Source organism: Saccopteryx leptura, chromosome 2 (assembly GCF_036850995.1).
Source record: "Saccopteryx leptura isolate mSacLep1 chromosome 2, mSacLep1_pri_phased_curated, whole genome shotgun sequence".
Taxonomy (NCBI): Eukaryota; Metazoa; Chordata; class Mammalia; order Chiroptera; family Emballonuridae; genus Saccopteryx; species Saccopteryx leptura.
Window position 1 is genome coordinate 128,854,194 of NC_089504.1, and position 14,327 is coordinate 128,868,520.

General features: G+C 40.1%; 1 protein-coding gene across 1 annotated transcript; it reads left to right on the plus strand.

Moving 5' to 3' along the window:
• The first annotated feature begins 227 nt into the window (after positions 1-227).
• IL22 (interleukin 22) lies at positions 228-4,634 on the plus strand. The gene is made up of 5 exons (XM_066365763.1): positions 228-413; positions 843-908; positions 1,029-1,172; positions 2,118-2,183; positions 4,557-4,634. Exons 1-5 carry the CDS (start codon positions 228-230, stop codon positions 4,632-4,634), a joined length of 540 nt encoding a protein of 179 aa, XP_066221860.1.
• The last annotated feature ends 9,693 nt before the right edge of the window (positions 4,635-14,327 follow it).

The following is a 14,327-nucleotide window of genomic DNA, read 5'->3' on the forward strand; positions in this document are numbered from 1 at the left end:
TTTTCACAAGTAAAAAAAGTTTGGTGTCCTAGGGACTATAAAAGCAGCAGCTTCTACCTTCCCATCACAAGCAGAATCACTGAAACAGGTAAGTGTTTCAGCAAACTCTTATTGATTGCTTTGTTTGTTGTGATATTTCTTGACACTTAATTTTTTTCCCTTTATGTTCTTGTTTTCTTGATACCAGGCTGACCTTCCCTAGCTGCCAATTTCTCAAGTTGTCTGCAATGGCCACCCTGCAGAAATCTGCGAGCTTTTCCCTCATGGGTTCTCTGGCCGCCAGCTGTCTTCTCTTCATTGCCCTGTGGGGGCAGGAGGGAGTGGCTGTGCCCGTCAGGCCTCACTGCCGGCTGGACGAGTCCGACTTCCAGCAGCCCTATATCACCAACCGCACCTTCATGCTGGCTGAGGAGGTACTCATCTCAATCTCTCTCTATTGTATGTTATCTACGTGGAACACAGATAGTTCTTAAACTTGTCCGCAGGGCACATTTAAGATCTTTAAGAATCCACTATTTATCTCTACTGGTAGACCCGAGATTATTTTCTGTCTCTCCATAGACTTCCAAGATTGGGCTTTATCAGAAGACTTTCCATTTCAGTCTTTAAAATATGTACATACATTGAGTTTTACCCCAAAAGGAGTCATGCAGTTACCCCTCAGAACATTCATCTTCCCTGTACTCCTCTGTGCATTATTGTAGACTCGTGTACCCATCTGAATTCTTTCCTTAGACTTCATGGGGCTGCTCTTGGGAGAGAGGATAGAGTACATTTCTACTTGCAAACTTTTTTTTCGTCTCCTTGATGTCCAAGCACTTAAGTCTTTTTTTCTCCTGCAGGCTAGTTTGGCAGATAACAACACAGATGTTCGTCTCATTGGAGAGAAATTGTTTCGCGGAGTCCATGTAAGCAATAGTAGTGACGAGCTGGCAGTGTGCCACGGTTATGATTGTCTGGGGCGGTGGTGGCCACGGTTTGGGTCTTCTGAGGTGTCCTAATGTGATGACTGCTAAATTTGCCTGCAGATGAATGAGCGCTGCTCTCTGATGAGGCAGGTGCTGAACTTTACCATTGAAGAAGTACTGCTCCCCCAGTCTGATAGGTTCCAGCCTTATATGCAGGAGGTGGTGTCCTTCCTGGCCAGCCTCAGCAACAAGTTACGCCATTGTGTAAGTCCTTTTCCCAGCCTAACTCCACCCACGCCGAGTTGCCTAGATACCTGCCTTCCCTCCTTCTTCCATTTAGAGCCCTTTCTCCCCAATCTTCTTTGCCCCCTCCCATGCTGGCAGTTGGAGGGATCTCAGCAACGCCATTATAAGAGTCATTTAGAAGCATAGAGTATTTGTTTTTCCTTAATTAAAGCAAAAGTCACACTTTGAGTTTATGGTGATGGGTGGAGTCTGAAAGACAAGTGCGTAGAAGACTCATTTGTCCCTAGGAAAAGCAACTCAAGTAATGTGAGATGAGAAAGATGTTGGGAGCTGTAAAAAAAAAGACACGTAGGTGAGAAAATGGATCCACTTCATACAAATTAATCAAGAGAAGGGACGGGAAAGAGAAAAGAGGGAAATGAGAAGAGTTAATGTTCCATGGTGGTAGGCAAAGACTCCTGCACTTTTGATGTCATGGGAAATGACAAAATCAAATGTATGTGAATTTGATGGCTCTGAACATTTAAAACTAAGAAAAAATTTGAGTGAAGTGAGCAGAACAAAGGGTACTTAGTACCTATTGAGGAGGACCTATTGTTTATACAATATGTTTTATGTACGTTTCTTGTTCTGAGCATGCATTTTTGATGGGGTATAGTGAAGGTTTTAATCTTGGCAGAATTTGCATAAGCCACTCCGCTCTTTCCACAAACTTAAACTTCAATATGATTTTGCAAAAATGAAGAGAGGTTCCATATAAGGGAAATGATTGGATTCTGGTGTCCAAGGGAATTTAAGAGCTTGGAAAATTTAGGTCATTGGTGAAATCTAGGTCATTGTGGGCACAGATGCTAAGAACTTTAATTCCAGGTGAATTGCAACATACCTCAGTTAGAGACACCGAGGTTCATAAAGTGTCAATATGACAATGCTAAAATAATCACTCTGGTTTTTTTTTTGTAGCGCATTCAGAGTGATGACCATCATATCTACAGAAATGTGCAAAATCTGAAGGACACAGTGAAAAAGGTACTACTAATAACTATTATTGTTGAATCATTAAATAGGAGAGACAAATGTTTTTTCTTTCCTTTCCTTTTTTTCTTTTACCCCCCAAGTTGTAATTTTTCACTTGATTCTTCTAACATTAGGTTGATAATTTAGATGTACATGTATATAGATGTGTCTATATATTTATAAATCACTTTCCAAATTTTGTGAGTCTTAGAATTCTAGAACTGCTTGTGAAGTTAGATCATCTAATCTTATCACCCAATGTTCTGGGGACGATCAGTGGCAGAGACAGGACTAGAATGCAGTTCTCCTGAATCTTATTCAGGCTAAAACTCTTTCAGTATCAATACATATTAGTTTTAGTATTATTAATTCTTAGGGAAATTTAAGTTATTTCTGCTCCATGTAATCTAAAAAAGCAGTTGTTTAAAATAAAAAAAAGGCCTGGGGTAAATTTATTTGAAGTGATTTTTAAAGCCATTAATTTGATGATTTAAAACTTGAAGAAATAAACCCAAAATAACCATAGCAAAAGAACTTGACTTGAATATAGGCTGAATGTCTGGAATGATTGATACAGATATTTAATTATCATATAGAATACTCAAGAGCTATGGATTTGATTTTAAAAGCAAGAGTGATCAACTCTTGATTTTCTTTATATAGTTTCAAACAGAATGAAAATATTAGTAATAGATTTACTCTAGCAAAATGCAAGTTCGAAGTGGGAATCTTTCTTCCCCTTCCTGTCTAGTCTCCTCCCCACTGCAATAAATCCTTAGACAGACAGTGAACATGTAACTGGTGTAGCCTAGTGTATATTTCTACAGTGAAGGATACTGTCATGCAGCGTATTGGGGAAAAGAATAACAGTAGAAGGCTCAATTGTGACTCATCCAAAAACCGGAGGAATGATTAGTAGTAGTGAAAGTGACGCTCTTGCATGCAGGTAATTGAACCTCAGAAACATGAAGGCTCTAGTTGATGAAATTTTCAGCAACAGGCATGATTGCAACTCTCCTTTTATTTCATCTGGATGAGTTTTACAAAAAGTATTTCTTCCTGAGCATGATTTAATGAACATAGTGATTTCTTCCGTCATAGTTTTTTACTGTAACGCTCAATTCTCTTGGCATAGAAGAGGGACCTATATGTGGAGGGCTGACTATGGGCATACCATGGCCAGAAATGCTTTGCCCTTCTGATTTCAAAATTCCCTGATGTCAGCTTACTCAGTGGTCTTTAGAAAAGTAAAGTGTGAGAGAGAAAAATTTTATGGTGATCTGTATGAGAAAACATAGATGTTAAAGCTTTTACTTCATTTTGAGAGAATCAACTTTTATATGTACAATAGGTTGCTACGTAGCCACATAGAAGAGTGGTTATGCTTTTTTTTTTTTTTTTTTTTTTACCCTGTTACTCCAGAAGACAGAGATGTTTAGAGAGAAAGCTCAACATGAAGAAAGACTGGTCAGCACTGACTGAAATGGGAGGAAAGTCTGGGAGGTATTAGTTTCCTGTCATTAGAGGAAAAAGCAGAGAGTAGGCTAGTGAACAGGTGACAAGACAATAGGGCAAAAAACTAAAAATTTTTACCCAGATGTCCCTTGGCATTGTGCCACAAGAAGAGTGACAAGGAGGAATGGTGGAAGCAGGAAGAGAAAGGAGAGCAACGTATAGGACAATGATGTCTTATGGCTGTTCTTTAAATTACCTAGAGCAAATTTAATAGAGTAGATGAGTTCAGAGGAGGATGTTTTGGACTTGAATTTGGGGTCTCTCTTTCATTGGGTTTGAAAGCCTCATTTACAAACTACTGGGAATAAGGAGAAAGAAGGAATATTAGAACCTGTATTTGGCTTTCTACTAATTAAAGCAACTGAATAGGGCTTAATTGATATTTTCACAAAAGTGAAAACCTGTTTCTTTTCCTTTGTCAAGAAGGAGAGAACAGAAACTGCCATGTGCACTGGTAAATGTGTAGTTTGGGTTTAAGGCTGTTGTAAATAATTCACTGGTCAGTGACAGCTGGGGGGGTATGGGGTTGGGCAGACAAGATAATGGATGGCACTCCAGGTCCCCCAGCACAGCTTCCACTTGCTTGCTCTGGTTGGGAAGTGGTTCAGACAACTTCATTAGAGGCTGTCTGTGAGGTGCGACAGAGATTGACGCCTCTTGGTGCCCTCTCAGTTCAGATAGCAATAATTTTAAGGTTTTTGGAAAATCATGTTATATTCTTGCTAAAGGGTATTACTATTAATCTTTTACAAAAGGCTGAAACTTGGTTTCTGTCTCCAGCAACCTAATCATGCTATCTTTTTCAAATTTGTTCCTCTTTTAAAAATACTGTGTAAATGCTCAAATACTTGTGCTTTCGTTTTTTCACAGCTTGGAGACAGTGGAGAGATCAAAGTAATTGGAGAATTAAATTTTCTCTTTATGACCCTGAGAAGTGCCTGCATTTGATCACAGCAAAGCTGGAAGATAGATAATAACCCTTCTTGCCTACTGGAAATAGCAATAAGATTCTCCGAGGTTTTCTTTTACCAAAAGGAAAATGGAAAACCAAATTCCACAATCATGGCTAGATTCTAAATAAATAAACTCTTGCTTAGCTGAAAAAACAGAACAATGTCACCTGTGTCCCTAAGACAGGAAGGTGGCACTTCTAAGCATAATAAGATTTATTGCTAATGTTTTATTGTAGTTGGCTTTTTATACATTTATACAATTATTTTTAAGCAGTTGTCTATTCGTACAAAAAATTTACTTCCCATTCTTTTGGGGAAAAAAAACCTAAATAATTTTCTCTTCATAATTAATATTTTAATTTATGAATTTATTTATTGTTATAAGTACTTATTTTATTTATGCTATTTTTATGGATTTATTTATAGAATAATGATATTGCTACTTAAGCATAAGGCTATATTAATATTTATGACAATAATTATGACTCTGTAATATGTTTGTTTGAACTCAATAAATACTTTGGTATCTTAATTCTTATCGCTTTGTGATTTCTTTTTTTAATATTATCAGTGTCATTGTTGTTCTCATTATCATTATTGTTATTATATAATCATTCCCATTTGCTATATGAGCTAAGAACCTTGTGTAAATGAATTTATTCTTGACTAAGCAAATGAGGTGGTTATTAGTATTAATCTAATTTTACAGATGAGAAATGTGAATTAGAACCCATGTTAAAAATGAGTTTTTAACTATAAGTAGTTGATTCTTATTGAGCTGGGTCTATATGATTTCTGGGCTCTATGCTATATGCCTATATAGATTTATTATGTTGATTCAGCATGCAATTCTGAAAGAAAAGAAGGTAAGAAACTGAAAAGACTTCATCTGCATCATTAGCAATTTGAGGATAAAAGAAAAGAATGATGCTAGTGGAGGAGAAATCCTAGGAGCCTCCATTGCTGAAGGTGAACTGCTTTAATTTTAGTTTGAGCCTATGAGGGAGGGCATTCTTCAGTTTTCCTGTAAATCAGGAAATAAAGTGGAGGGGACGCTTATTGAATTGGTGGATTCTTTTTTTTTAAATTAATTTTAATGGGGTGACATTGACAAATCAGGGTACATATGTTTAGAGAAAACAGCTCTAGGTTATTTTGCCATTTGCTTATACTGCATTCCCATCACCCAAAGTCCAATTGTCTTTCGTCAACTTCTAACTGGTTTTCTTTGTCCCCCTCTCCTCCCCCATCCCCCTCCCTCTCCTCCCCCACACCCTGTACCCCCCACACTCTTGTCCATGTCTCTGAGTCTCATTTTTATGTCCCACCTATGTATGGAATCATATAGTTCTTAGTTTTTTCTGATTTACTTATTTTGCTCAGTATAATGTTATCAAGGTTCATCCATGTTGTTGTAAATGATCTGATGTCATCATTTCTTATGGCTGAGTAGTATTCCATAGTATATATATAGCAAAGCTTTTTAATTCACTCGTCCTCTGATGGACACTTTGGCTGTTTCCAGATCTTTGCTATTGTGAACAATACTGCCATAAACATGGGGGTGCATTTCTTTTTTTCATACAGTGCTGTGGCGTTCTTGGGGTATATTCCTAACAGTGGGATAGGTCAAAAGGCAGTTCGATTTTTAAAATTTTGAGGAATCTCCATACTGTTTTCCACAGTGGCTGCACCAGTCTACATTCCCACCAGCAGTGCAGGAGGGTTCCCTTTTCTCCACATCCTCGCCAGCACTTATTCTGTGTTGTTTTGTTGATTAGCGCCATTCTGACCGGTGTGAGGTGATATCTCATTGTGGTTTTAATTTGCATTTCTCTAATGATTAGTGATGTTGAGCATTTTTTTAAATGCCTATTGGCCATCTGTATGTCTCTTTGGAGAAGTGTCTGTTCATTTCTTTTGCCCATTTTCTGATTGGATTGTTTGTCTTTCTGGTATTAAGTTTTACAAGTTCTTTATAAATTTTGGTTATTAACCCCTAATCAGATGCATTATCAAATATATTCTCCCATTGTGTAGTTTGTCTTTTTATTCTGTTCTTATTGTCTTTAGCTGTGCAGAAACTTTTTAGTTTGATATAGTCCCATTTGTTTATCTTGTCTTTTATTTTACTTGCCTGTGGAGACAAATCGGCAAATATATTACTGCGAGAAATGTCAGAGAGCTTACTGCCTATGTTTTCTTCTAAGATGGTTATGGTTTCATGGCTTACATTTAAGTCTTTTATCCATTTTGAGTTTATTTTTGTGAATGGTGTAAGTTGGTGGTCTAGTTTTGTTTTTTTGCAGGTAGCTTTCCAATTTTCCCAACACCATTTGTTGAAGAGGCTATCTTTACTCCAATGTATGCTCTTACCTCCTTTGTCAAATATCAGTTGTCCATAAAAGTGTGGGTTTATTTCTGGGTTCTCAGTTCTTTTCCATTGATCTATATGCCTGTTCTTATGCTAGTACCAGGCTGTTTTGAGTACAATGGCCTTGTAGTATAACTTGATATCAGAAGTGTGATACCTCCCACTCTATTCTTCCTTTTCAAGATTGCTGAGGTTATTCGTGTTCTCTTTTGGTTCCATATAAATTTTTGGAATATGTGTTCTATATCTTTGAAGTAAGTCATTGGTATTTTAATCAGTATTGCATTGAATTTATAAATTGCTTTGGGTAATATAGACATTTTAATGATGTTTATTCTTCCTAACCATGAGCACAGTATATGCTTCCACTTGTTTGTATCTTCCCTGATTTCTTTTATCAATGTTTTATAATTTTCTGAGTACAAGTCTTTAATCTCCCTGGTTAAATTTATTCCTAGGCACTTTATTTTTTTGGTTGCAATAGTAAAGGGGATTGATTCCTTAATTTCTCTTTCTGACAGTTCATTGTTAGTGTATAAAAATGCCTCTCGGCCCTGGCCAGTTGGCTCAGCAGTAGAGCGTCGGCCTGGCATGCGGGGGACCCAGGTTCGATTCCCGGCCAGGGCACATAGGAGAAGCGCCCATTTGCTTCTCCACACCCCCCCTCCTTCCTCTCTGTCTCTCTCTTCCCCTCCCACAGCCGGGGCTCCATTGGAGCAAAGATGGCCCGGGCGCTGGGGATGGCTCCTTGGCTGCTGCCCCAGGCGCTAGAGTGGCTCTGGTCGCGGCATAGTGACGCCCCGGAGGGGCAGAGCATCGCCCCCTGGTGGGAAGAGCGTCGCCCCTGGTGGGCGTGCCGGGTGGATCCCGGTCAGGCGCATGCGGGAGTCTGTCTGACTGTCTCTCCCCATTTCCAGCTTCGGAAAAAAAAAAATGCCTCTGATTTCTGAGTATTAATTTTATATCCTGCCATCTTGCTGAATTCATTTATCAGGTCTAGTAGTTTTTTTACTGTGACTTTAGGGTTTTCTATATACAATATCATATCATCTGCAAATAATGATAGTTTTACTTCTTCTTTTCCAATTTGGATGCCTTTTATTTATTTTTCTTGTCTGATTGCTGTGGCTAGGACTTCCAGAACTATGTTGAATAAGAGTGGTGAAAGGGGGCACCCCTGCATTGTTCCTGATCTTAAGGGGATTGCTTTTAATTTCTACCCATTGAGTATGATGTTGGCTGTGGGTTTGTCATAGATGGCCTTTATCATGTTGAGGTATGTTCCCTGTATTCCCACTTTGCTGAGAGTTTTGATCATGAATGGGTGCTGGATTTTATCAAATGCATTTTCTACATCTATTGAAATGATCATGTAGTTTTTCTCCTTCCTTTTGTTTATGTGATGAATCACATTGATTGATTTGCAAATATTGTACCAGCCTTGCCTCCCAAGAATAAATCCCACTTGATCATGGTGTATGATTTTTTTCATATATTGCTGGATCCGGTTTCCTAATATTTTGTTGAGGATTTTTGCATCTAAATTCATCAGGGATATTGGCCTATAATTTTATTTCTTTGTGTTGTCTTTGCCTGGTTTTGGAATCAGAATTATGCTCACCTCATAAAAGGAGTTTGGAAGTCTTCTTTCCTCTTGAATTTTTTGAAATAGTTTGAGAAGGATAGGAGTTAGTTCTTCTTTGAATATTTGGTAGAATTCACTTGTGAAGCCATCAGGCCCAGGACTTTTCTTTTTTGGGAGCTTTTTGATAACTGTTTCAATCTCATTTGTTGTAATTGGTCTGTTTAGGTTTTCTGATTCTTCCAGATTAATTTTTGGAAGATTATATGTTTCAAGGAATTTTTCCATTTCATCTAGGTTGTCTAGTTTTTTGGCGTACAGTTCTTCATAGTATTTTCTTACAATATTTTGTATTTCTGTTGTGTCAGTTGTTATTTCTCCACTCTTGTTTCTAATTTTATTTATTTGAGTCCTCTCTCTTTTTTTCTTGGTGAGTCTGGTTAAAGGTTCATCGATCTTGTTTACCTTTTCAAAGAACCAGCTCCTGGTTTCATTGATCCTCTGTATTGTTTCTTTAGCCTCTATGTCATTTATTTCTGCTCTGATCTTTATTATTTCCTTCCTTCTACTACCTCTGGGCTTTACTTGCTGTTCTTTTTCTAGTTCTTTTAGATGTAGGGTCAAGTTGTTTATTTGAGCTTTTTCTAGCTACTTGAGGTATGCCTGTAATGCTATGAACTTCCCTCTCAAGATTGCTTTTGCTGTGTCCCATAAATTTTGAGTCGATGTATGCTCATTATCATTCATTTCTAGGAATTTTTAAATTTATTCTTTGATCTCATTGTTTACCCATTTGTTATTTAATAATGTGCTATTTAGTTTCCAAGTGTTTGAGTATTTTTCAGTTCTTCTGTTGTGGTTGATTTCTAGTTTTATGCCATTGTGATCAGAGAAAGTGCTCGATATGATTTCAATCTTCTTAAATTTGTTGAGATCGCTTTGTGCCCTAACATGTGGTCTATTCTAGAGAATGTACCATGAGCACTTGAAAAAAATGTATATTCTGCTGTTTTAGGGTGAAAGGTTCTGAAGATATCTATTAAATTGAGTTGATCTAGTATGTCATTTAAGTCTGCTGTTTCTTTGTTAATTTTCTTTCTTGAGGATCTATCTAGTGATGTTAGTGGGGTACTGAAATCCCCTACTATTATAGTATTGCTGTTGATCTCGCCCTTTAAATCCATCAAAGTCTGCTTTATATATTTAGGTGCTCCTATATTAGGTACGTAGATATTTATAATGGTTATATCTTCCTTTTGGATTGCTCCCTTTTTCATTATGTAGTGACCTTCTTTATCTCTTACTATAATCTTTGTTTTAAAGTCCATTTTGTCTGATATCAGTATTGCTACCCCAGCTTTTTTTTCATTTACATATGTGTGAAATATTTTTTTCCATCCATTTATCTTCAGTTTATGTGCATCTTTTTTTTTAAGGTGTGTCTCTTTTTTTTTTTGTATTTTTCTGAAGCTGGAAACAGGGAGAGACAGTCAGACAGACTCCCGCATGCACCTGACTGGGATCCACCCGGCATGCCCACCAGGAGCGACGCTCTGCCCACCAGGGGCGATGCTCTGCCCCTCTGGGGCGTCACTCTGCCGCGACCAGAGCCACTCTAGCGCCTGGAGCAGAGGCCAAGGAGCCATTCCCAACGCCCGGGCCATCTTTGCTCCAATGGAGCCCAGGCTGCGGGAGGGGAAGAGAGAGACAGAGAGGAAGGAGGGGGGGGTGGAGAAGCAAATGGGCGCCTCTCCTATGTGCCCTGGCCGGGAATCGAACCCAGGACTTCTGCACGCCAGGCCGACGCTCCACCGCTGCGCCAACTGGCAGGGCCTAAGGTGTGTCTCTTGTAGACAGCATATGTATGGGTCATGTTTTCTTATCCATGCAGCTACCCTATGTCTTTTGATCGGATCATTTAATCCATTTACATTTAAGGTTATTATTGATATGTAATTGTTTATTGCCATTTTATTCTTTAAAATTGTATTCCTCTTTTGCTATATTCTTTTTCTCCTTTGATCTGTTTACAACAGGCCCCTTAGCATTTCTTGCAGTCTTGGTTTGGTTGTAGTGAATTCCTTGAGGTTTTTTTGTCTGAAAAGCTTTTTATTTCTCGTTCAATTTTAAACAATAGCCTTGCTGGATAAAGTAGTCTTGGTTGTAGGCTCTTGTTCTGCATTACTGTGAATCTTTCTTGCCATTCCCTTCTGGCCTCAAGTGTTTCTGTTGAGAAGTTAGAAGTCATCCTTATGGGGGCTCCTTTGTAGGTGATAGTCTTTTTTTCTCTAGCAGCTTTTAATATTTTCTCTTTATCACTTAGCTTTGGTATTTTAATTATGGTGTGTCTTGGTGTAGATTTCTTTGGGTTTCTCTTTAATGGAGTTCTTTGTGCTCCCTGAACATGTGAGATGTTTTCCTGCCTTAACTGAAGGAAGTTTTCAGCTATAATATGCTTGAAGAAAGTCTCTATCCCTTGTTCTTTCTCTTCTTCTTCAGGAACCCCTATGATGCAGATGTTATTTCTCTTCATGTTGTCCCAGAGCTCTCTTAGAGTTTCCTCAGACTTTTTGAGTCTCTTTTCTTTTTTCTGCTCTGCTTTCGTGCCTTTATTTATTGTGTCCTCTAACTCGCTGACTTGATTCTCAGCTTCATCCATCCTGCTTTCAATTCCTTCCATTGTGTTCTTCATTTCTGATATTGTATTTGTCATTTCTGAAGGATTCCTTTTTATTATTTCAATGTCCGTTTTTATATCTGCTATCTCTTTATTTAGGTGTTTGTAAGGACCATCTATTGTTCTAATATCTTTGAGCATTTTAATAATTGTTATTTTAAACTCTGCATCTGGTAATTTGGTTATATCTGATTCATTCAGGTCCTTTTCTGGGGATTTCTCTTGACTCATTTGTGTTGCATTTCTCTGCCTTCTCATCTTCTCTGTGTAAAAGAAGGTTTTGGCCACTGGATTCCAGTGGGTGTGGCCTCTGTTCCCTAGGTATGGTCTGTCTGCAAGCCCGCCACCCCCTCTGCTGTTGCTGCATAGGGCGTTTGGGTATGGGCATTGTTGGTGCCTTCCCACTGGGGTTGTTGCTGTGTTTTCTGCCTTTCTATCATGGTGTGGATCTGATCACGTGCTCAGGTGTATAAGCTTAGGTGGCCTTGGCCTTTGCCCTGCCCCCGTGGGTGGCGTTATGCTCGGCCCTGAGGTCAGTGGCAGCACCTTTGCTCAATTGCAGGTCTCCACCTGTTTTTGGGCTTCCGCCTCACCCTTGCAGGAGGAGCCCTCTCACTCGTGGGACAGCTGCAAGCCTTGGCTCCACAGGCCAGGCAGGACTGTGTGCCCACGCTCAGTAGCAGGACTCCGCCTGTTCTGGGCTTTTGGCTCCACCCCCGTGGGAGGAGCCAGCTCCCAAGTAAGGCCACAAGCCTGGGTTCTGCAGGCAGGGCAAGGCTGTGCTCCTGTGCCCTTGTTCAAGGTCTGGTCTCCACTCCTTCCAGAGTTTCTGTCCTTCCCCCACAGGCTAGATTACAGGCGGCCGTAGCTGGGCTTGACCACTTTTGCACGCCCCCTCCTCCCCAGCCGGGCAAGACTGAGCTCACACCTGGGCCTAGTGGTGGCCACCCGGCTTCTGCCCTTGCCGACAGAACCAAACTTCCGTGTCCTGCTGCCACCCACCCTCCTGCGAGCCCTCAGCCGTGTGGGTTTGGGTTCTGCAGCTCAGACCCTAAGACTCATTATTGTCTTCCTGCTACTCTGGTCCTCTCCTCTCTCCCCGTTCCCTGGAGCCCCAGGTGAGTGGTTGTGAGAGAGGTTTTCTGCGCAGTCCCTTTAAGAAGAATCCTGGGTCTGAGAAATCAGTCTCTTTCTCACAAACAGTATCCTGACTTGTTTTCAGCTAAATACTGTCCTTAAGCCTCTTCTGGGCTCTGGGGCTGCAGGCTGGGGCTTTGTTCCTGGGATTCAGGACCCTCCCCTCTCTGCTACACTCACTTCCTGCCACGCGAGTCTCTCCTGGCTGCCGTTTGCTCCTGGGAGCTGGGCAGCCCTCTCCATGTTTCTGCGTTTTCTACTAGTCTCTGTGTGGCTTCTTCAGTGTTCCTTGGTTGAAGAGTCCTCTTAGTTTAGTCCAAAGTTGGTTTTTCCAGATGATAGTTCTTAAAACTAGTTTGTAGTCCACTTTGGTTCTGGGAGGTGGAAGTTGGTACGTCCGCCTACTCCATTGCCATCTTGTCTTCTCTCAAATTGGTGGATTCTTATCTGCTAATGGAGTTTAAAACTTATAGAGAAGATGAGCAAGATATTATGAAGTACACTGAAGAGAAAGAGTGAAATCTGTACACCTTCAAACTTTGTACAGATAAGAGAATGAAGCAGTAGAGATAGAATTTGAACTAGTTATATCGAGAAGAATGAAAAAATGACACCAGTATTAAAGAATGTAAAGGTCTTTTCATGGAAGGGGAAAGCCAGTGGTCAATTCTTTGAAGTGTTTCCTTTTCCAAAATGTCAGGAACCCTGGGTTTATCCTTTAAGTCATTCACCAATTGTTTGCCAAGTTCCTGTCGAATTAGGTCAAGCCTGGCGGTAATTGGTAAGCATGTTTAGACATTGTAGGTTCACTTGTGGCTAAAATGAAACTAATACTTTTGGGTACAGGCTCTGAATGCTGAAAACCTTCAGGGATGATAGAGTTAAAATTACTTCTGGGATAAGTTGGGGTTTAGAACTCTTTCCTTTCTTCTTCTAAATGAGTCTCAGTGTAAGGCTTTGAGTAAAATTTGGTATTGTTTTTGATGAATCTTCAGAAATGAAGCCATAAATGGAAGAATACTCTTACAATTGGATTTAGGAATACTACCATCCTAGGGCAAGGAGCCTGAAATCAAGAGATTTAAACATTGTGAATGCCAGTGAACATAAGGCATACAGGGCCAGTATCTTCTTCAATTCTGGAAGGAAGTGTTGAAAAGTTCGGCAGTTATATGAGATAGCCCAAATAGGGAGTCTTGACAAAATCATTGGCACCTGGCATAGCAAATTTTTAATTTTTAACTTTTGCATCAGTAGCAGTGGCTAGCATTTGGCTGGCACTGTCACCACTGCTCATGTTCCTGCCACCGGTGGAGGCCTTGGGTGTCTCCCCTTCCAGGAGTAGACGACAACATCCAGGTATTCAAGAAGACTAACCTGTGAGGCTGTATGACACAGCACCCCCAGGGCTGACGAGAAACCTCTGGCGGGTTTCGAGCATGGGTAAGACTCTATATGAGTCATACAGATCACTGGCTGGATAGAGAGTAGGTCCTGTGTGTGTGTGTGTGTGTGTGTGTGTGTGTGTGTGTTGTGGGGGAGGAGGGACTGTTCTTCAGAAGCAAAGCCAGAACAATATTCCAGGGATGGGGGATGATGGCAGTGGAGAGATGGGAGTTGAGTCAGAGAAACCTGGTATGTGACTTACTCTGACACTGAGCTTGGGCTGTATGGAAAATAAGAGCTATGTATGGACCATATGTACTAGCAGGAAAAGTGACCATTTCGTTTTTCTTCTGGTCTTTCTTTTACACCAGGGGTGGTCAACCTTTATTATACCTACTGCCCACTTTTGTATCTCTGTTAGTAGTAAAATTTTCTTCTTTTTTTTTGTATTTTTCTGAAGCTGGAAACGGGGAGAGACAGTCAGACAGACTCCCGCATGCGCCCGACCGGGATCCACCCGGCATGCCCACCA